Source organism: Triturus cristatus, chromosome 8 (assembly GCF_964204655.1).
Source record: "Triturus cristatus chromosome 8, aTriCri1.1, whole genome shotgun sequence".
Lineage (NCBI taxonomy): Eukaryota > Metazoa > Chordata > Amphibia > Caudata > Salamandridae > Triturus > Triturus cristatus.
Window position 1 is genome coordinate 698,512,058 of NC_140591.1, and position 24,522 is coordinate 698,536,579.

Here is a 24,522-nt window from a genome sequence, read left to right on the forward strand (position 1 = left end):
CTACTATAGTTTTAAAAAAATAAAGATTATTGAGTAGATGCCTAGGAAAAGTAAATTCCCTAACGGGTTCATGGGAGTTAGGCTGCAGCTGCATTGTTAGCATGACCGGGTTATGATCGGATGTAATTTTGGGACATACAAGTGCATTCTGTAAAATAGCCCTGCCAGCAAATATCATATCTATCCTTGAATACTGTTTATGCGATATGGAATAGAAAGTAAAGCCCGGTATATTTGGAAATAACCTTCTCCACATGTCCTCTAACCGAAGCAGATGAAGGAGTTCTAAGACTGCGGTCCTGGTTCTATACATTCTGAAAAGTGCGGCAACATTAGTAGTATCAATTTTCCTATCCAAAATACAGTTAAAATCTCCCATCACAATCTTTTCACCAGGCCACTCAAGGAGCTCAGAGGTTAACTGAGAAATGACATCTGGGCAATCGATATTCGGACCATATACCATGCAAATTGTAAACATACGCCCTAAAAATTACCATCTGCTAAATAGCCCATCTCCCCTCAGAGTCGGCCACAGATCGGAGGATGATAGCCCCACATCTCTTAGATTTTAAGAGAGCCACCCCCGAGTAGAAATAGTTTGTGATGTGCAGACAATAACATCATACCCTAACTGCTTTAGCAATGCTCTATCTTTGTAAGCGATATGTGTTTCCGCCAATCCCAGTATATGAGGCTTGAATACGCGTAGCTCTTCTGCAACTAATCGTCGCTTATTAGCTTGATTAAGCCCGGCTACGTTCCAGCACATACATTTAAATTGAGACATCGGTTAATGCAAGTAAACCTGGTCCCATCGTCCTCTCCCCAGATGCTCGTCCTTCCCTCCAATGTTTGTCCCATGTTTAATTCGATAGACTGTGGGTTTTTAAATCCCCCCTCCACAACCTCCCTCTCCCCGACCCCCACTCCCCTTCCACCTTCACCTCTCCCCTCACCCCAGTACCTACGAAAAGGAATCGCCCCCTTCTTGGCTGTCCCATGCTGACAGCATGCTGAGGACGCCCTCTCGTTCCCCCAACCCATACCCCCATGCCCACATCACCCAGAGCAACCCAGCACAACCCGCCAATACGTCTTAGTGTCGTATATCTAACAAGACAGCAGCCTCTTTCAGAGTTGTTTAACGTTATAAATCTAAGATATTATATCCAAAAGGAAAGAGGGAGGGGAATTTTCAAAGAGAGAAGAAAAGTATGAAAGGGAGAGAAAAACCCCGACTCGCTTCTCAAAGTCAATCCTTGCCGGTTGCTTGCCATCTTGAAAGAGCTTGTTTTGCGTCCTGCTCATCAAAGAAAAAGTGCTGACGTCCATATTTTACAATCTTAAGACGAGCAGGCTCTTGTAAGAACACTTGTGAGCAGACATTTTTGAAGGGATCCATCAGCTGGCGAAGCTTCCATCGTTTATCCATGGTTACCTTGCAGAGATCGGACCGCACAAAGATGGACATTGCGTCTACCCTAACTGGAGATGACAGACGTGCCTTAAAGTATATAGCTTGGCGTAACAAAAAATTGCCGAAGCAGACAAGAATAGGTCTAGCAAAATTAGGTTTAGCACAATTTCCTGGGGAAATTGATAATGGTAATCGATGTGCACGTTGCACTTGCGGGTCCATGTCCCAATCCCAAAGATCCGGGAAGGCTTCCTGCAAGAGTTTGATGATAAAAGTCCGTGGATCACTGCCTTCCCTCCCCTCTGGAATGCCAAAGATCCGCAAGTTCTGATGCCTCTGTCTATTTTCGAGGTCCTCGATCTTGGACTGCATTAGCGACATTCGAGAGTCCCGAATCTTTACCCGATTGACTGTATATGAATTAGATTCCTCGACTGCGGCGACTCGTTGCTGTAGGTCTGTCACTTCAGAGGATAACAAACTGACTTTTGACGTTACCTCTACCAAAGCCGGTTTAATCACCTTGCTATCGCCACTCGCCTGTTTAAAGTATGCCTGGGCCTCTGCTCTCTGGGCGCATAAGGCTTGCATAATGCTAGAAAGTGATGGTTCTTCTCCTGTCTGCTCCAGATTGCAGACAGTAGGAGCAGCGTTAACGGTATTGGTGGCACTATAGAGTTAGTTACTGGGGAGAAAACTGGGGGCATCGGTGGACTACCACTGACGGAAGATATAGATTTTTTTCCCCCGCCATCTGCTTGATTAATATCGGCGCTAACCTCCTCCGATACTTCTGTAGGAGTAATTGCTGTACCGCTGACGTTAGAGAGCCTGGAAATAATATTTTTAACTTCTCCTTTTGAAGATACCCACTTCCGCAGTGGGCTAACCCCAGGACCAGGTTTAGAAGTATTAATTGAAGCCTCCTTTAAACATCGTATTGTATCAATCACTCGTTGCTTTACCCCCCCCCCTCTATTCTTCCCACTTTTGCCACCTTTACATATCTTGGTGATTTTAGGGCTGTTAATTCTCAATTTTCTCACGGCACCCCTGTCGGGGGCACTGTCACTATTATCTCGGCCGTCCTCCCAGCTTTGGGCCATATTATACCATCCCATATCAGGAGCAGTCAAAGTACTGCAAGGACCGATTGCCCCAGCATCAGAGACAGTATCAGTATCAGCAGATAAATTGGTGAGATTATGGATCTGTTGCCCTGCTTTCTCGGATTGCTCCGACTGTAATTCACTGATGACTCCGGAATTGCCGTGATTTTTCCTGCAGTTATCCCTGCTGCTCCCCTTCTGGGGGCTTTCCCCCACAATTGACTGATCAGGAATCTCCGCAGGGTCCTTACGTTCCTGCACAGTTTGGTCATTTTGTCCAATAGGTCTAACCGTAGTTGTTGCGGGACTATCCATTATTTTATCCCGTAAACTGTCTTTCGCTGACATACACTGACCAGCCAAACTAGTTACTGAGTTGGTTAAGTTGAGTGCTTAAGTGCAGATAGATGATGCGTAGAGACAGACGTTGCCCTAGCGCTGACCAAACAAGCCTCACTACTTCTAACATCTAGAATTGCAGCATTCAGCACTTCGGCCATGACAACACCCGGAATTAAATTTTCGGACCCACATGACCGAAGCAGTTCGGTTGCTCTCCCAGATTGAAGTAATTTCAAAATTGGCTTATCAAGCTGTGCCCCTATCCCAGACTCAGCCCTGGAGCTAGAACTGGCGGGACCAACAGTATCAGCGTGGGTTAGAATGGCATCAGAAGAAGAACTACAGAGGCTCTGCTCACCGATTAATGAAGTCTCTACACAGTTTCCTTCTTTATTATTATCCTTCTCCTTGTCTTTTACCTTGTTGGCGATTTTTCCAGCCATACTTGCATCCAGCCATACTTGCACTCACATTTGCATTTTAATTGCGGCGACCTTTAGTCGTGCGAGGTGGGGCCATGGCCTCCGTAGCTGCAGCAGGTGAAGGAACACTCCCTGGAAACCGTGAGAAAAGCCGGGGCAGTACGTGCAGTGTACGCGGTCAGGGAGAGCCGGAAAGCCTGTAGTGGAGCCGGTCGCAAGGACCACTATGCAGCTCGGAGCGCAGATACTCCCTTAGCAGTGGAAGAAATATGGCACATTTGCCGGTTCAGGACGCCGTCAGATACAGGCGAGATGAGCAGGTCGAGCGGTACCGGCAGGTATGAGTGTGCTGGGTGCTAGATGACAGCACACAGGAGGCTCGGTGAGGGATACACGGAGAGCATCCTCAGACCGGCGGCGCTACTCCGCCATCTTCCCTTTTATTGTCTCGTTTTCTCTGGATCCAAGCGAGCCAGAAATGACGCCAGCCGAAACACCATTCAAGCAAGAATTGAAGAACTTTCTTCTGTTTCTTCAAAAAACATACCTGCTATCACCTTGGATTGAACTTTGGGAAATTTCAGGGAAAATGTTTTTTCTGCTATGGCTAGGTTTAGTATTGAGTTTTAGTATGCTTATTAATGGACATTATCTGCAACAAGATTCCACAGCCCGAAAGGTCAACATCCTCCTGAAGCCACACACACAGTCACATCGTGAACAAAGAGACTTGTCATCAGTAAACATCACAGCTGTTCCTATACCCCATGGTATAGTATGGGACAAGGTTGATTTCAACATATTCGGACTGATCGAACTTTTAAAAATTAATCATGTATTTAAAATCTCATTTAGTGATTTTATTACCTCCAGTACATTTTCTGATGATTGGGACACTGAAACAGCTAATAACATGTTATCTGATTTAGAGAAAACTGCTGCATTTTCTAATAATGAAATGTTAGATGGTTCATCAGATTATGACAAATTGTACTGTTATCAACATTTTGGTCATCATTTCCTGCACAAATCCATTTCACCCAGGAATGTATTTGATACAATCAGTGGGAACATTGCCCGACACCACCAAAAACTAGTTCACAAGCGTTTGCACAAAAATTGGCATACTTTTCAGGATTTAACACAACAGATCTAGCCCCATTTTACGATAAGGTTGTACCAAGATCAGCTCTGAAAATGATGTTGACAAACACCAAACGGATTTAGTTTGCTTCCTTTTTGGCCCAAGTGTCTGAACAGGGTTTCAACCTATGGAAAGACGAAATTGACACGAAATCAATCTGGGGTTCGAGAGACTGGCAAGTCCAGGGTACAGAGGCACTATTTAGAGCATGCCTCATTCCACAGCAGATGATCTTTTTAAATGATAATGTGCAACAGGAATCCTGTCTTGAAATAGCCAAGATGAAGGAACTGAACTCTCCAAAGTTTCCAACACCAAACCATTGGTGGCAGAATTCTTCTCTAAAGGAAGGGGCAACCATTGATGACATACTATATTTAAAATCTTTGCGTGCAGGCCTTGTGCCTTGGCGTTTTATAAACAGTACGTCTCTGTTTTCAGAATACAATATAATTGATACACAGATAGAAATGGCACAAAGAGGAGCTAAATATACAATACTACAAATTGAACAAGCATTAAAAATGCAATAGGTCTCGCCTTTCATTAAGTTTATAGCCATTTGCTTTGCTATACCATACCATTAGCAAAGCAAATGGCTTTAACTTAATCAAAGGCGAGACCTATTGCATTTTCAATACTTGTTAAAATCGGGTAATACTACCTTTTTTTTTTTTAAACCAAAGATCTTGATTTAAAAACGGTTGCTGGACATCAGTTAAAGATTGGTGCACGTGATGGGATCAAGATGAGCCTTTTTGAGAGGCCATGAAATACAAGAACATTAAAAACAACCTGCAATAGTGAAATGAATGGGCAAGGATAATAAAGAGGCATGAGGTGAAATCAACACCAGACAGCATTGGTATTCGGTCGCCCTGACAATCAGAAGCCACCACAGAAAGCTTTTGATAAAAAAACTTTGGGCCTCAGCACTTTTTCTTTAACAAATTAAGTGCTGATATGTACCCAATGAAACGGTGTATTAATAAGGGCAACAACAAATGGGCTATCTAATTTGGGACCTGGTCTTTGACTATGGTAGAGGAGGACAGCCTTGTAATGCCGAGGTTGGATTATCTTTAAGATTATCTGTATGGTGTCATCGTCTGGCCGAATTAGCGAACTTCTGCGTAACATTTTCGAGCGCATGAAGAGAACAACGATTGGTGTTCTTTTGGGTTCAAGAAATACCCGCGTAGATTTCCCCACAAAAGAGGGGTCTAACTGCTTGTCAAGACTGATTTGCAAGACTTTTTCCGGTGGCTTTACCAGTTTCCTAAGCAGAATTTCTCTTTAAGGTTGGTTCGGCATAAAATGATTGACTATTCGTGATTTTCTTATGTTTGCTTCGGTTTTCCAAACTGCGTCGGATAAGTGTCTGCCACGGCCTGTGGACGGTGACCCTTCCGGGGAGGTTGGAACCCTTTGGAGTGCGACGGGCCGGCCTCCTGTTACTACACACTCCCGGCCCTGGCGTGTTTACCTGCTCCCTAATTGCTCTGACAATTAGCTGGCACATCACACACTTTATGTCATAAAGCTTCTCCGGAGTCATTAGACACAATTTATGGACCCTCATAAAGGAGGGTATCGGGCGATAACGACCATAAACAGCAAGACACAGCCTGGTGAGCGCGAGATGGCGGCGAAGTGATGCTGTCACAACATTTTAACTAACTACGGTGATTTGTGGCCACTTTCACTAATTCACTCGCCCACTCACTCTCCCAGTTCCGGTCTCGGGTGGGTGTCAGCGGGTAACTATTGTAGTTTACGGGCAGCAGTCAGTATGCCCCCTGTTGTCACTGGTGTTGGTTAGGGTTCAGTTTACCCGCTCGCGATCCCCTACACTCTCGGGCTAGGGGTTTCTTGCTGCCTTAGAAGGTGTAGACTGTAGAGAGAGTTGAGCTCCCTGCTGCCTCTGGTGATGTTCAGAGTTTCCTGCAAACCCTTCTGCGTATCCCCCTTCCAAGTAAAAATAATGTTCAGTGTGAAGCAATAACATGCCCGGGAATACAAAGACAACTGCAGGGACTATGACTCTAAGTGTATGTCTGCATGCGTGTGAGCATGCGCATGTGAGACCTGGAGCATGTGAGTCAGGGGCGTAGCTGTCAATAGTGCATGAGGTGCAGCGCACCGGATCATGAAGGACCCACTCCATACCAATTGTAGCTGGTTTTCATACAAAGCAAGGAAGCGTGTTTTGGGAGTGGGGAGTTGTTTTTTGCTTGTATTATGGCCCTGCTACGTCACTGATGTGAGTTTTTTGGGGGGGAGGGGGGGGGGGGGGGGTTTGTCCCAGCCAGGACATTTAATCTGAATCTGGCTCACCGTGTGCTGGGAACGAAGATGGAACTTTTTCCTTCCCTTTCTTTTTCAAAATAACTTTTCAAATTGACACTATCAGAAAGCATGGCCTTCTAAGTACGCTTACAGTAGTTCAACTTGTGTGATCAAACTCATTTGGAACTGTGATTTGCGGAACTTTACGACAATGTCAAACATTACCAAAGAACATTTTTCTCTACAAAAAGAATTTTTCTTCTTGTTTTTAAACTATTTTTAAATGACTTTAAAACGTTTTAGAAACATTTTTAATGACCGTTTGATAATTTTATACACTGACACAGTTATGAAAATAAGTCTCTCATGATGTATATTATTATTGTTAAGTATAAGGTGGAGGAAACCGAGACTTCGAGGCCGAGACGCTGCGGCTCCGGCTTACCATCGCTCCAGCTGACAGTGGTCTGACGATCCCTTACGGGGTGTCTAGTTCAAGTCCAGGACGAAGTCCCACACTCTCACTATTCAGGTAAGGGGTTCCGACTAAGCCTAGTGGGATTCTAGGGGCTTAGGCACTATAGCACCTACTTACATGCTAGGTACACTTAGGAACATCTAGTCAGGCATCTTAGGTCTACGCACTTTATTTTATAAATACATTTCCTATTCCTGTATATGTTCATGACTAATTGAAAAATGGTAGAACAATACTATTTCTTTTTATTCGCTGTACTGCTGGTTCTATAGCTCTGCTACTGTGTTACAGTCGTAACAGCACACTTATTTTACATGAGAAGAGCAACGGTACAATAAATTCTTATTGTAAAAACGAATATTTCTCCTCTGTATCTCTCTGAGAACAAAACAAGCATGCATGAATGACTGGGTAAAAAGTAGTATATTGTTTCCACTAGCTTGAGGTTATTGTGTTCTGAGGTAGCAAAAACTAATCTCTCTAATAGCAGGAGAGTCTAATGGCACTGCGAGCTAGCTAATGTAAACCATAGGCTAACATATGCGGCGGGGGTGCACGGAGTCAGTCTGCCACCAGACCCACAGTATATGTTATCCATAAACAGCGTAGGTCCTGCATGACAGGGTACTATTAGGACTACACTACAAGTTGTCCAGGGATCGACTGTTCATTTCCTTCAGGAAATTCTTTACTTTGCTGCCATGACCTCTTTGGCTAGGTGGGTGAGATGGGTCATGCGAATGGTTGAATGGTGAAGAAAAACTTTAAGAAACTGGTCAAATTGTGTAGTTGCTGGTGATTTTAAATAAAAGTACAATCGTCACCTCTAGTTGAGCTACAGAATATGCACGAACCAAGCTACTGAGATAAAAAGTTTGGATTCAATTACAGATCCAGAAGCAAGCATCATCCACTTTTAAGTCAGCAGTTAATTGTGCATTATTTACTTGTTCGTGTAGGACGTGAATAAAAGGACAGAGATCACTACTTAGTTACCAAATTGACAGCCACAAGATTCAAGATGTCTAACTTTTCTCCTCATAAGTAAACAAAGTAAGAGATTCTGCTGCAAGTGGGAAAGGGAGATGTACAGAAATGAATAATCAAATTATCACAGAGCCATTTGTAGTTTCAGCTGCAACTTCCTAGACAGGGTCCTGGGATGTGCAATGTGGCCAGTGATTTATTTTTGGATGGTGTCAGTTTCAATTTTAAAAAAAATGGAAGTGTAGTGCTCCCCTTCATTTCCTAAATAGATCTGAGAGTTTCATTTACAACAGCAATAAAAATATACACGTATAAATGTTACAATTAGGTGACCTGAAAATGTTGGAGTACAAGATCAAAGTATTGTGATCTGTTATGTCTACACTTTTACCCAGGATCTTCCTACTCTTCCTGTCATTTGCAAGACATAGTAACTTTGAACTTACGTTTCTCTGCTGACCATAACTTTTATATATACCATGCTTTCATATTCATGTTTTCGTTTATTTTGCCCTTTGCAGTGTAGCCCATTCCTACCGTACTCATCACATATCTGTAATGCTTCTGAAGACACAATCTCCTCCCATAAATATCCTCACAGATTTTCTGTCTCGCGTCCAACAGGGATGGTCGCGTGCAAAAGCAAAGGTGATGCTAGGGACCGGTAATAGAAATAGCCAACGCTGTAGTTCTGATCATCTAAAATATAAAAATATGAATATGGGTGGTGGAGCATGGTGGCTGGCTCAATGGCCACTCATCTACAAATCTCCCTGAGCTGAATCTGAGCCCATACTGCTCGGGGGTGCCCATAGGACTCACAGCCTCAGGCTGAATGCTGTGGAGAATGCAACAAGTGGGGATTCAACAGGTGTCACCCATTTGAAGTGTGAACCTGGGCCAGACCTGGTGATGCGGTGTCAGTCAGAGGAATACAGGAATCAAGAAAAGGAGTCAGACTGTAGCCAGATGAGGTGCCCGTGGCTGGAGTGTCAGCACGGAGAATGGGTGCCACCTTTCCAGATTAGTAATAAAAGACCATTGCATAACTGTGGTGGTCACAACCCCTCCACCAATTGTAAGAGGGTGTTACTGAGCCAGAGGGGATGCTTGGAAGAATAGCCATGTTGGTGCTAGGGCCTGTCGGAAGGAGTTTGCAAGGAAGCTTCGCAAGGAAGATGCACAACCACAGTGACAGATATGATGCTGCGATGACCCAAGATGGCTAGCAAACAACTAATTTTTTTCAGCTCCACACGTGCAAAAAGAAGAACCCTGAGATGAAAGTGGCCGATAGGAGTGACCTAGTGAAAGCCAGAGATACAGGGTGGCAAACCTGGATGCGGCATTACCTACATTAGGCAAAGTGGCAAATGCCTCTGCTGTTGCTTCATTTCCTTTGGAGAGGATGGAGAATAAGGTGGGATTCATAGAGTCACTGGCGAAATCTTTGTAAATTAAAGAAAAACAGCTCTGAAAAAAGACTTGAGCTGTGGACCTATGTGAAGAATCTAGAGAACAAGGTGCGCGTGATGAGAAGCTTGACAGGTTAGAAATATCAAGGAGCGCATTGCATGTTAAAAGTCTTGTGTTGACATCCTGTGCCTCCAGGAGATTTGGTCACGGAAATAATACAATCATTTTTTACTGAACACCTTACACCTGAACCTACTTAGTAAGTTTTTAAAAAAAAGCCCATGTGTTGACGTGATGGTATGGAAGGGCCCGACCACGACGAAGGCTGCATTAATAAAGCAAAATCTCTGGGTGGGAAACCTATGCGTTTTACTTTTCCATATTTCAACGCCAGCGCTCAATCAAAAGAAATCACGTGCAGGTTCTGTGCAAATTTCTCGATCCAGCCATCTCCGCCACTCTCAGCTCTCTAGAAAAGCTTCAAGGGCTTCATGGTGACAAGGCTTCATGCAATGAAACATCAATCATTTCAGGATACTGTGCACAGGGATGGAGTAGTTTCTTACCTGTAACTCCAGTTCTGTAGTAGGGGTATCTCTGTTATAGTCATAATCTATGAATAGTCCCCTCGCCCATGTGCGGGGACCCCGGAGCAATCAAAATATCTCTTAAGCTGTCCTGCATTTGCAAACCTGCAAAGACACTTAAGAGACAGACAAAAATAATACAGCCTAAGAACAATATGGCTGCACTGGCCAGCACTTCCTCTGAAGTGAACACAAAAGCCAAAATAAAGTTTAAATGTCATTTTTATTCACATCTGACATGTTCCTTTATTGTATCACACTCCCTTCACCAAAATCCCTTTAAACAATAGAGAGGAAGGGGTGGACAGACAAGCCCTATAGGCTGTCATTATGTGTCTGCTAAAGGGATACCGTGCCTTTAAGAAACTCTCCAGAGACCCCCGGTATCCCAGGATGCACAGCCAAAGCAAGTTACTTTCAGTTCTTTTTGAAGGTGTATAACAACAGGCCTGATACTGCCAGAATTACTCCACCGGGGAGGAGGGAGGGTCGCTTATGACTATAACAGAGATACCCCTACTACAGAACTGGAGTTACAGGTAAGAAACTACTCCTTCTGTAGTAGGGGATCTCTGTGTATAGTCATAATCTATGAATAGAATGGCAAGCCCATCCCAACCAACAAACAGAGGTGGAGTAAGAACCAAACACCAACAAATCACTGTGCAAACAAATTCCTCAGCGAAGCCTGTCCAACCTGCGCATCTGCCCTAGCATCAGAGTCCAGGCAGTAATGCTTTGTAAACGTATGGACCGACTTCCAGGTGGCAGCCTTACAAATGTCAGCAATTGGAACATTCCTAAGCAAAGCTGTAGTAGCTGCTTTGCCCCTAGCCGAATGCGCTGTAGGCTTACCCCCTAACGTCTTATTAGCTTTCTGATAACAAAGCTGAATACAGGACACAATCCATCTGGAGATGGACTGTTTTGAGGTAGCTAGACCAGTTCTTACTGAACCATAATTTACAAATAGTTGATCCGACCTGCGGATGTCTTTTGTCTTATCTAGATAGAATTTCAACACCCTACGCACATCTAGTGAATGCAGAGACCTCTCCGCCGGAGAGGAGGGATGCTGAAAAAATGTAGGCAAAGTTATCACTTGATTTACATGGAAATCAGATATCACTTTAGGCAAAAATTTAGGATGAGTACGCATCACTACTTTAGACGCATGGAATACAGTATACGGCTCTTGACAACACAGAGCCTGAATCTCACTTACCCTCCTGGCCGATGTAATGGCCACAAGGAAGGCAGCCTTCCAGGACAAATGCTGCAAAGAAGCCTTATGAATAGGCTCAAAAGGCTCCCTCATCAATCTGGACAACACCACGTTCAATTCCCATGGTGGAGAAGGTCGTCTAACAGGGGGAAACACCTTATGCAAACCCTCCAAAAAATCTTTAATCACAGGAATTTGAAAAAATGAGGTTTGGGAAGGGCCCTTTCTATACGCAGTCAAAGCTGCAAGATGAACTTTAATAGACTGAAAATTAAGCCCAGATTGAGCTAACTGCAGCAAATAAGGCAAAATAACATCTTCTTTACAGGATGTAGGGTCAATGTCCTTCGCCTTGCACCACAAAGAGAATCTCTTCCACTTATAGGCGTAAGAAGTCCTTGTAGACGGTCTCTTCGACTCTTTCAAGATCTCCATACAGTCCTGAGGTAGGTTCAAGTGTCCATACTGTACTAGCTCAGGAGCCATGCTGCCAAACTCAAGGACGAGAGATTGGGGTGAACCATCTGTCCTCCGAACTTCGTGAGAAGGTCCGGCCGACACGACAGGCGCCGGTGTGGCAGAACAGACCGGTGAAGAAGGTCGGTGAACCACCATTGCCTCGGCCACTCCGGAGCAATCAGGATCATCCTGGCTCTGGATTGCGACAGCTTGATCAGCACCGCCGGAATCAGGGGAATGGGTGGAAAGGCGTAGAGAAAGCTGTTGGACCAGCTGATCCATAGGGCATTCCCCAGTGTCCCTGGTTGGTAGTACCTGGACGCGAAGTCGCGGCATTTGCTGTTTTCTGCCGTAGCGAACAGATCGATATCCGGAGTGCCCCACTCTGCGAAGACGTCTCTGAGCACGCCGTCGTTTAGCACCCACTCGTGATTTTCTTGAACGAGCCTGCTGAGCACATCGGCTTGGGCATTCTGCACTCCCGGCAGATGGGTTGCCGTGATCGTCAGGTTCCTGGCCACCAGCCAATTCCAGATCGTCTGTGCCTCCCGAGACAGCGTGCGTGAACGGGAGCCCCCCTGCTTGTTGAGGTAATACATGGTAGTAGTATTGTCCGTCTGAACAAGCAGGGAGTTCGTCGTGAAGGAGGGATGGAACGCCTTCAGGGCCAAGTGTACTGCTCTGAGTTCCAAAAAGTTGATGTGGTAAGTCATCTCCGTCTGCGACCATATCCCCTGAATCTGAAGAGGGCCCGAATGCGCTCCCCAGCCCTGGAGAGACGCATCGGTCACTATGGTCTGGACCGGAATATCCTTGTGGAAAGGAGTCCCCTTGCAAACATTCTCTGAGGAGCACCACCATTTCAGAGATTGGAGAGCGTGTTGGGACAGATGAATCTTGTCCTCCCAACGCCCCCGCCTCTGGTCCCATTGATCCTCCAGACATTCCTGCAGAGGCCTCATATGCAGACGTGCATTGGGGGTGATAAAGATGCAGGAAGCCATCGACCCCAGTAAGGAGGACACCGTCCTCACTGTAGGAGAGTGGGCTGAGAGGAGGTGCAGGGCCTTCCCACGGATCGATAAGCGTCTCTCCTCCGAAGGACACACGCTTGCGTTCAAGGTATTGACTGAGGCCCCCAAGTACTGGAGACACTGCACAGGAATCGGCACTGACTTTGACATGTTGATGTGCAGCCCCAGGCGATGAAGCAAGGCAGCTGTCCTGTTGAAGTGACACTGTGCTTCCCGGAACGTGGAAGCCTTGATCAGCCAATCGTCCAGGTATGGATACACAAACACTTTGGTCTTCCGCAAGTGTGCTGCCACCACTGCCATGCACTTGGAGAACGTCCGTGGGGCAGACTTCAGACCAAACGGGAGTACTGTATACTGGTAATGGTTGTTGCCTACTAGAAACCTCAGGAACTTGCGATGCTTTGGTGCGATCGGCACATGAAAGTAAGCGTCCTGCAGATCTATGGCGCACAGCCAATCTCCTCGATGCAACTGAGGGTAAATCTGATGCAGGGACAACATACGGAACTTTTCTCTGCTGATCCACTTGTTTGCTTGACGCAGATCTAGAATAGGCCTGAACTCGTTTTTGTCCTTTTTTCTGACGAGAAAGAACCTGGAGTAAAGGCCTGTTCCTCTTTGCCTCAAAGGAACAGCTTCTATCGCCTTCTTCCTTAACAGGATGTCCGCCTCCCCCTGGAGCTCCCGTACCATGAAGGGAGAGCGCACTGGTGGAATCTGAGGAGGCGGGCTGGTGAAACGAAGACTGTATCCATTGCAAACAATATTCAGCACCCACTTGTCCTGAGTTATTGTCCTCCACTCTGCCAGGTAGAACTGAATACTTCCCCCCACCGGAGCGGGTAACGAACGAGGGGGAAGTGACCTTTCAGGGCTTCGACCCGGTCGGGCCTTTGTTCCCCGACGAGGATTGATGCTGGCCTCTGCCCCTCTGGCGTTTCTGAAAGGACTGCCTCGGGAACTGCTGTTGTTGCTGGTGCTGCTGTTGGTGACCAGACTGGCGCCCTTGACCGCGTTGCTTAGAATAACGCCTGCCATAGGAACGGAATGACTTCTTCTGCTCCTTGGGTCTTTCCAACCCCACGGCCTTCAGGGTTTCTGCTTCGGCCTTCATGCGTGCCATCTCGTCATCCGCATGAGACCCGAACAGCGTCGAGCCAGAGAAAGGCAAGTTCGCGATCTTTTGCTGCGCTTCAGGCTTGAGAGAGGTAAGCCTCAGCCAGGAATGTCTCCTCATGTGCACTCCATGACAGTACCCATGGGCCGCCAGCAACGAGACATCCCCCGCCGCACTGATGATCTGGTTGGAGACCATCATGCCTTCGTTCAGCACCTCCTGGAAGTCCTCTCTTTTGTCCCTAGGCAGGGAGGCAGCAAACTGTTGCAGAGAGTCCCAAAGCAATCGGTCATAGCGACCCAGCAGGGCAGAGGCGCTAGCGGCCTTCATAGTCGTGGCCGACGTAGAGCACATTCTCCTCCCCAAGGAGTCCATCTTGCGGCTCTCCTTATCCGGAGGAGCCGTGGAAGAGGGCGTCGTGGAGTGTTGTTTACGAGCCGCCACCACAATGACAGAGTCCGGGGGAGGGTCCACCCTGAGGAAGGCCGGGTCCGAATCAGGGGCCCTGTACTTCTTCTGCAACCGTGAGGGAGCAGACTTCACCACCGCAGGAGTCAAGAAAACCTCCATGGCTGGTTCCTCCAAACCCGGAACCAAGGGAAGGAGGGGGCGTGAGAGGTGAGCCTTGTGCAATGTCTCAAAGATCACCGAGGTAGTGGGAACCGGGACTGCTACGGAGATCCCCAATTTCGCCGCCCCCCTCATCAGCACATCCTGGAAAGTGGCAATATCATCCACCGGCGAGATTCGGGTAGGCGGAGTCTCCGACAGTGAGGGGGAGAGCCGTCCATTGCCAGAAGAGTCCGTATACCACGTGCCTCTGGAACGAGATCTATACCTCCGTCGCCCATGCCTCGTGTGAGTGGACGACCTGCATCTACTCCGTGACCTCCGGCGAGATCGAGAACGCGACCTCTGTCTGCGAGGAGCCTTAGGAGCCGCCGGTAGCTGAGGAGACGGTGGAAGCTGCGGCACTGGCGGTGGTGTAGGCCGCTTAGGCGGAGGAGGAGGAGGAGGAGGCGGAGGCGGAGGAGGCGTTGGAGGCTTCCGAGGCAGCGGCTGGGGGAGAGGCTGCGGAGCCCCATCACTCCTTGCAGGGGAACCAGGACCAGCACTGTCCGGACTCCCATCCACCCTTCTCTTCTTGGCGGGCCTATCCCGTGCTGAAGTAAACGAGGGGGAGCGCCGTCGCCTCCTAGATCCACGACTGGAGATTGTAATCACCGAAGACGTGTTCCCCGATGTCACCGACGTCGAACTGATCGTCGACCTCGTCCGTCGTCTCCTCGCCGTCCGGCGTCCCCTCGACGTCGACCGGTGGCCCCTCGACGTCGACGGTGAACGACGTCTCCTCGACGCCGATCTTCTTCTTCTCGACGTCGATATCCTTCGCCTCGACGACGATCTCCTTCGCCTCGACGGCGAGCTGTGCCTCGACGGTGATCTGTGCCTCGACGGCGATCTGTGCCTCGACGGCGATCTGTGCCTCGACGGCGATCCGTTCCTCGACAGCGATCTGTGCCTCGACGGCGATCCCCTCCGTCTCGACGGCAGTCGCCGGTGCCTCGGCGTTGATGTCGTCGGCGTCGATCCATCGCGGGGCTCGGTACGACGTCGATGGTGTGTCGACGACGACCGTGGAATCCTCGACGGCGACCTAGTCCTAGGTCTCGCCGGCCCCTCTCTCGACGTCGAACGTCGAGAACGCCGCGATCCCGAGCCCGGGATCGACAGCGAACACACCGGTGCTTTACCTCTCGCCGTCGACGTCGTCGCCTTCGACGTCGAACGCGATCTACCAGCTGGTAGGCGTCGTTTCTGCTGCTGTTTCTGCCCGGAGGTCCCTCCAGTGGCTGAAGCATGGGCAGAGGAAGGGGAATGGGATCCTCCATGCCCCGAAGTCCCACCTGTCCTCTGCTTCTCCTGTCCCTGGAGGCGAATCTTCTCCCTGTCCCTCAGGGTCCTCTTGGAGAAGGTCTTGCAGATGGCACACGTAGCAGGGACATGTGAGGAAGACAAGCAGAGGATACAGACATCATGTGGGTCCGTCTTGGCCTTTTTCCTCCCACACTCAGGGCATTTATCAAATAAAGCCATGCTAAGAATGAGCAAACTGCACCAAAACGCAGGATGCAGTACATAAAGGCTCTAGACGTCGAATGAACACACTATATATCCAAAAATCTAAGATTTAGTCCAAATATCCACCCAAAAGGGTAGAGCTCAAGCTCCAGGGTCCTGCTAGCAGGAGCCGGAAAAAAGAAATGAAAGTAACTTGCTTTGGCTGTGCATCCTGGGATACCGGGGGTCTCTGGAGAGTTTCTTAAAGGCACGGTATCCCTTTAGCAGACACATAATGACAGCCTATAGGGCTTGTCTGTCCACCCCTTCCTCTCTATTGTTTAAAGGGATTTTAGTGAAGGGAGTGTGATACAATAAAGGAACATGTCAGATGTGAATAAAAATGACATTTAAACTTTATTTTGGCTTTTGTGTTCACTTCAGAGGAAGTGCTGGCCAGTGCAGCCATATTGTTCTTAGGCTGTATTATTTTTGTCTGTCTCTTAAGTGTCTTTGCAGGTTTGCAAATGCAGGACAGCTTAAGAGATATTTTGATTGCTCCGGGGTCCCCGCACATGGGAGGGACTATTCATAGATTATGACTATACACAGAGATCCCCTACTACAGAACCAGTTGTTTGTAGTATGGCGATAAGTACATTTTCTGAGCTGTTTAACAAAGGCGTCATTGTTACCAATAACAAGATTGAAAACACAACAGTGTACACGTACACACCTCTCCCAATTTCCCTGACATACCGACTTCCCACAAATTATTCTATTTATTTTCCAAATACCCCAGGAACCAAACAAACCTAACAAAATGGATGCTGGTCTACTGGCTTTGGGGAAACTGTTGCTTTTTACAGTTGAACCATCAAGATCTGAATGGCCTAACAATTTGTCTTTTGGAGTCCAAAATACAACATATCGTTCATGCGACCTGGAATCGGGCGTCCACATTGTCCTCTTTCAAGCTCTCGCCATATTTAATGATATAACTGAATTTACCCCGTACTGCTACACCACAACAGGCTCTTTGGTCAACTGACTGCAGCCCAATTATTCCTTGATTCGTCCCTGCATTGATGTTCGATTCAAAATAAAAACAAATACCAGGCTTAACCTCTTCAGCGCTGCGCGGATTCCCGCGCGGTGCTGAAAGATCTGAGCGCGGGCGGGGCCATGACGGAACGGTTCCGTCATAAGCACAGCCCAACCGACGTGCATGACGGAACCGTTTCGTCATCGGCGTCGAAGAGGTTAAAACATAAAACAAAACTATATTTTGTATACGGAGAAAGGGAAGAATTGTCTACCAGCAAATGCACCGTTTAAGACACAGTTCAATCTGCAACCGTAAGAAAAGAAAATCTGAAAAAAAGGCAATAAATATATTCAGTGAAAGCTAAGCCAGCTTCAAATATGGGTTTCAACATTAAGCTGCACCACTGCCTCGATAATAAAACTCTGAGCCAGCACAGGGTGAATGAATTTCCATGCTTTTTCTGAACAGTGCAAAAACATGATTGCTTTTTAACGTGCATGCAGTCATTCCAACAGTAATGGGTAAAAAAAAGGCAGGTACTCACTTAGGAAGCAGCCTGAAATCCCCAGAGTAGTCTTCATATTTATAATTCACCACATGCCAGTCCGAGTTGTAGGTTTTGATGCACTATATCCAGGGAAACAAATTCCATAAAATAAGCGAAATCAATAGGGCTACCTTTTTCAGAAATATACTGTGTTAAGCTTTTGTAGAAGAATTATATTGCATGAAATAAGCAAACCAATCACGTAGGACAAAAAGTGTACTGTAGGGTTAAACATCTTAAATGTAGCAAAGGAAGGTATAAGCGTTAACCTTCTATATAGTAATGCGTAATAAACCTTCTAGGCCTTTTAAAAATAAAAACAATTTAATCTGCAGTTTTAAGATAAACTTTAAACACAAGAATGCATTAATTTCTATAGATCTGGAGACAGACCCAGAAAATATTTTTCACAACTAAAAATTCTTTTGAATGTGACCACAAATGACAGACCCTAGTTCACAGATTCATGACTGGTGAATAATTGCGGCTGGACAAGGCACTTACAAAAGCAGGACAAGCACTGGGGAAGCCAATAGCTCTCGCCTTTGGGACCTATTGGCTTTGCCAATAGTTTCTAGTCATGCTGTAAAGCATCCCCAGTGCTGTGCAGCATGGCTGAGGGAAAAAACAATGATGCGACAGCCCACACACTCACATCATTTTTTCGGCATGCGCACCACACGTGCGTGCCTACCAAATGAGGCAAGCAATTTTTTTGTTTGTATTTACTGATCCGAGTTGGGCCCATAAATAAAAAGAAAAAAAAGAGTAAAAGCATTTTTTTTATTGTTTTGAAAGCCGGGGTAGGACGGAGCTTAAAAACATGTGTCGGGGTGAAGACGCGACATGGGTGAGGAAAGCAACACAGAGAGAGCTGGTGGGGGAAGCAACACAGAAGGTATGGGTGGGGGTAGAGAAAATTAAACCAATGAAAAAGAGAGCAATGTGGAGCACTGAAGCTGGAGGAGAAAAGCAAATGGGTCAGAGTGAGAGAGAGAGCAATGTGGAGCTGCGGGGAGAAGCACAAAAGGGCAAGTGCATCACGGAGGTGGCAGGAAAGAAGCAAAAGGGTGTGAGAGAGCAACACAACAGGAAGGGTGAGAAGCACATGAGGAAACAGCTAGACAAACTCATGAACGTGTGGCATGCTTAAGAGAAAAGAAAAAAGTAGATCCCCAAAAGCAAGCAGTGGTAAGACACGAACAAACTGGCAATTCTCCAGGGGAGGGACAGACACAAGATGGACCAGGCAAGTTACTGAATAAGAAGCAGGCAAATGGGAGTGATAGTAAAGCCAACCAACGATGGACAATGGGTGGGCTGCAAAGACTTATATGTTCTTGGTAAACCCACAATAGGTCCTTTAGAATCAGACAGCTGTGCTGTCTCATAGGCTCGACCTAAAAAACACTGACGTTGTGAGGGCGGGTTAGAAGGACAGAAAAATGATGAATCCCAAAGGAGTCCCATGAGGTTGCCCTCGACGTTGCCCATGGCAAATATATTTAACACTCACAAAGTCACAACTTTCAGGATTCTCACAAACATGTCCTCAACAATTCCCAACACGACTGAACATATAGACAGACCTAAAAAGGAGAACAAAGGAGCTAAAATATATAGTTGTACTTTTTTGCTAACTCTACGAATAAAGAGTATCCATACTGAATACAAATCCCAGATGTAAGGTTAAGCCTGACAGGGGTATGCAGATGAAACCATGGAAGTCACAGTTATCCTTGGGGCTTTCATGGTCTACCACAACAGCTTCGCTGTGAATGGGTCAGTTTCACAAATATCTTGCTATGGCTCACTCTTCTAGTAGTGGTCATGTTTCTAACCACTTTGCCTGGAAAGAATTGAACACACTCATTTGGCAAACTGTCCTAAGCCTTCAACTAGGCTGATGGGCAACTGGGAGGACTTGGAAATATAAGCTGGAGCTTCTCATCTGACTTAACATTTTCTACACTAACCTGTAACAATTCAGCTGGCGTTGGTGCTTTCAGAAAGCGGAGTGCAGCCCATTTCCTCTTGGCCAGGAAAGTTCATTTGCCCTGCTGCTGAATTTACCTGTATAGAAACCCTCAGTCCTCATATCCTCAGTGTTTATCTTTGCTGAAGCTTGGTTTCAGTGTTCATACATACTAAGACTATGGAGGGTAAAGGCCTGAGAACCAGACACAAATAATTCACCATTGACACTAAGGGCACGAATACGATGTTGTTAGGAAACGGTCCCAAACTAATCGGTTCCGGACTAGTTTCCAAACAAACCGGGTCCTGCGAGTCCAGATGACCGATTACGATGCTTCCCAAAATCGTTTGGACGGACTCACGTTGACTTCAATGGGAGCCTGTGTTCTGAACGAGAACACAGGCTTCCATTGAAAAAAGGAGTGGTTGGGGAAAACCTTGCACCCTGTGGTGGGCACCCCATGGTGCCTGTCACATTGTGAAAAGAAAAGTAAAGCGATTGCGCACTCCAACCTCGGACGCACTGCTGAAGGCCAACAATGTATCACAAATAAACCAAGGTGCTCAAATATTTAATTCGTTTATTCCAGGTTCTCCAAGATATTCGTCTGGATTCATCAAGTTACACGGTAAACAATCGTATAATTAGCTTCTAAAACGGCAGATGTGCCTCAGGCCTCTTTCTGTTGCATGCCTTATACAATATTCATATCCTTAGTGATTATTCTCCAATGTATTTCGGGCTTAACTTATAGCCCTTCTTCAGGGATTCACTTAAAGTTTAAAAAGACATGACCATTAGATTATACGTCCCAACTGCATTTCACGTTTCAACAAATTACTCATTTACGTAACCCCGACTTTTTGATTGACGTTAACCCGCTATACGTATTAACATGCTTAAACCAAGCTCCCCTCTAAGTTCCCAACCGTTGTTATGCCACTTTTTCATACAAACACATTATACCATATATCATCTTGGAGTAACTGGAATAAACGTGGCTTCAGGACAGCCCACGGTCGGGCTGCACGCAATTATCTTTGAACTATGGTTAAATTATTGAAGTTATATTACCACAGAGTGCACTTGTTCAAACCTTCGCTGCCTGTCACATTGTGCCTGGCTGGAAAGAGGGGTCCCTTGGGTACCCCCACGGGCCCCAATCGGACGCCTGCGGGTGAAGGGGGGCCCACAACAGGCCAACAAAGACTGATTCCGTCAGCTGTTTCATCTCAGACAAACCGAATCGGAAAGGCTGTCTGAATCGGTCATCCTAAATCGCTCATCCGGAAACCGTGTCCATAGAGCTGTACGAATCGTCTCAAAGACTCGGGCTGTCAGGATGTCTTTCGGGAATCGATTCGGATTGCTCAAACGGATTCTGGGCATCGTAATCAGTCATTGGGAAATCTGTACAATTCGATGGGAACAAAGGGTGCCAAATCCGATTCTGCAATAGAATCACATCCGGAGCCTTTCATAACAACATCATAATCAGGCCCTAAGAGCGTGATGGTTGGAAATGGTCCATTTTGCAGGGTTAGCCCCAAACGTTTTGCTTCTTCCTCTCATTTTTTCCTGACATGTTGTTGTTGGCTTTAGGACTCCAGGCACTTTACCACTGCTAATCAGTGCTAAAGTGCATATGCTCTCTGGGAACATTTTTATTATGATTGGTTATCCATGATTGGCATATTTGAGTTACTGATAAGCCCCTAGTAAAGTGCACTGAGTGTGCTAGGGCCTGTAAATCAAATGCTACTAGTGGGCCTGCAGCACTGATTGTGCCACCCACATGAGTAGCTCTGAAAAGATATCTCAGGCCTGCCGCCGCAGTGTATATGCGCAGTTTCTAAACTGCCATGTCAACCTGGCAAGCGCACCCACATGTCAGGCCCTAACCTTCCCACTTCTTATATGTTAGTCACCCCTAAGGTAGGCCCAGGGTACCCCTGTGGGCAGGGTGCAGTGTATGTGAAAGGTAGAACATGCCCCGATGTGTGTGGCATGTCCTGATAGTGAAATACTGCCAATTTTGTTTTTCACTGTTGTAAGGCTATCTGTTCCCATAAGATAGAATAAGGAGTTTGCTTATAACATCTTATAAGCATAACTGTCCCTGGGAACCAGATAGGAAAATAAAGTTAAGTATGCCTGAACTCAGAATGTTAAAATGCATCTTTTAGTGAGGGTGATTTTTACATTCTGTCTTTGTAAATACCACTTTTAGAAAGTAGGTATTTTCTTGCTCAGCCATCCAGTGTGCCTCTGCTAGGATGTGTATTGACTGTCTGGCTTTGGAGTGACAGGGGCTGGGAACGTGCAGTGGCTCCAGGGAGTCTGGATGAGTCAGCGCTAGGCTGAATATCCCTGGTCTGCATTTGGAGTGGTGGGAGGAGTAGCACCTGCACCTGAATGGGGATGTGCCTGCCTTCCACAATGATGGCTCTGCCCCCCTGTGGTGTGTCTGGAGCCAAGGCTCACACTGACAATTGAGGTTATTGTGCACTTGCAAAGTGCCCCCAGAACTGGTTTGGACTAGGCTCAAAGCCCTGGGCCATGAAAGAACAAAGACATTTACTGTATAAAAAGAGGGTCACAGACCCCAGACTTTTAGATCATCCTTAGAATTCAAGAGGACCCTTTGCCAAGGAGAAGAGCTGGAGAGGCTGAGGAGAAGCACTGCCCCTTTGCTATGTGGGGTTGGCCTGCAGTTGCTGTTTCTGCCAAGGAAAGGTGAAGGACTTTGCTGTGTGCTGTGTCCCCTGCTTGAAGGCGATCTCCAAGGGCCTGTGTGTGCTGGTCTCCTATTCTGAAGTCTTAGGGACACAAAGACTTCACCCCCAGCTCCCCTGACCTCTGTTGATGTCAGCTCTGACCTGCCAGGAGGTGCCTGTGCAGTATTGGACCTCTGGAGGCTGTTGCTGCTGTTTGAAAGCTGAAAGAGAAAAGGAACTTGAAGAACTACAAAAACGATGCATCGCTCTTCTTGCAGCTGTTTTTCCAACGAATCTCCATGGCGCGAGAAGAATTTCCACGCATCGCCGTGCCGCTGCAAACACCAACGCAGCGCTTGTCACCGCCGTAAGAATCAACACATCGAGGGATCGCAGCTGAAGAAAACCGCCGCCGCTGCATCGATTACTGACGCATCCCGGATTTTCGCGCATCGCACCTGTGCGGCACGTTTTCCCTACACATCACCAGCGGACCGGAACCATCACAAAGAATCGACACATCACTTCCCCCTACAGACCGGATTTGACGCATCACTTCTCCTGCGTGCGTGCAGCAGAACTGTTGCATTGCCTCCCCAAAGTCTCAGGAACTGATGCATCTCTTTGTTTTCGAAGTTTCTTCACTCTATGGCTGTTTGGCCTTGTGAATTTTGACGCAACTACAGGTACTTTGTGTAAAAGTCACGCATCCATAGTTTTCTATGGTGCAAGCTCTTGAAACCTTTTGAAAGTCATATTTTTAACTGAGTATGTAGGATTTTTGTAATTTTGGTCTTGTTAAGTTTAGATAAAGTAATTTTATTTTTCTAAACTGATGTGGAGTCCATTTGTGGTGTTTTCACTATGTTACTGTGAGTGTTGGTACAAATACTTTACACATTGCCTTTGGGATAAGCCGGTCTGCTTGTGCCAAGCTACCAAGGGGGTGAGCAGGGGTTATCTAAAGTGTGCATCTCCCTTACCCCGACTATAAGCTAGGGTCCCTATTTGGAAAAAGGTGCCTACCTCTGCCAACTAGAGACCCCCATTTCTAACAGTGATCCTCTATTTTAATGTTGTTTTCATCATCAGGATAGCGGTTGGGAGTGATAGATAACCAAACATTGCATGAACCATGTCATCATCCCATTAATTGCATTGCTATTTATGATGTTGTGTTTTCTTGTTTCCAGGAGTCTTTGGGTGTTGCTGATCATTTAATGATTGTGAATGGTCCAGTGTTCATATCCCAAAGATTATAATTATTACTGTTTGTGATGTCTGTCCACAGTATGGTGCACTATGTTTTGTACGCTTAGCAACTCAGAGAATTCCACTGCATTTATAATCATTTTTGAGAAATGACAAATTTCTATGTGGGTTTTTTACATTAAAAAATAATCCCAAGTTGGGCATTCCCAGCTTTATTGCAACAGTGATGATTGCATTGCAAGGTGCTTGGACTCAACCCTACAACGTATATTTTGAGGAAGGTCTTGGCGGCTCGGCCGGGAGAATCAACAGGGCTTGGGAGTCCAACTTACCATTGCAGTTAGAGAACCAATTACCCTGGCTGGTGGGTAACACCAGTATTCTCACTACTGATTGTTTTGGATGATCTGTGACAGCAAGGATCAGGAAAAAAAAAGTCTGGCACTCTTGTTTTCCATTTTCCTATGATGTGCTTTCACAGTACACAGATTTATAATCTGGAACCTCTCTGCTGTACTGGTTTTAATCCACCTTTAATTATTGGGGAAGACATATGACTTTGAGAAAGGGAATAAGTGCGTATGGTGAATTCTCACTAATAATGTACAAAGGGGTAACAGAAAATGTCAATTTTGATGGCTGAACTTCTCCTTTAAGTACCACATAATCTCCAAGTGTTTCTACATCACCTACTGCACTATTTGGAAATCTAAGGCCCGGTAAATGGAAAGGATAATCTCAATTACCCTTATTTTCTTTGATGTGCTTTAATAAACTTCGTACATATTCTTCTGCCCCTTGGGCTTTACCAGCACAGAATGCATGACTGCACCCAACTGTACTGGATCCAAGTCCCTACGTTTCTGACTACTCTTTGTGTCCTTAACCGCCCTAATGTTTCACCAGGCAACTTATGAGCCAGATGTC

General features: G+C 46.4%; 1 protein-coding gene across 8 annotated transcripts in view; it reads right to left on the reverse strand.

Annotated features, from left to right (window-relative positions):
* The window catches only part of DOCK9 (dedicator of cytokinesis 9), a 1,069,784-nt gene that overhangs the window by 645,709 nt on the left and 399,553 nt on the right, over nt 1-24,522 (reverse strand). For all 8 annotated transcript variants that reach the window (XM_085622123.1, XM_085622117.1, XM_085622120.1 and 5 more), the window contains exon 4: nt 17,686-17,768. In XM_085622123.1, the coding sequence (XP_085478249.1) occupies nt 17,686-17,768 (83 nt within the window). The remainder of the gene's footprint in view (nt 1-17,685; nt 17,769-24,522) is intronic.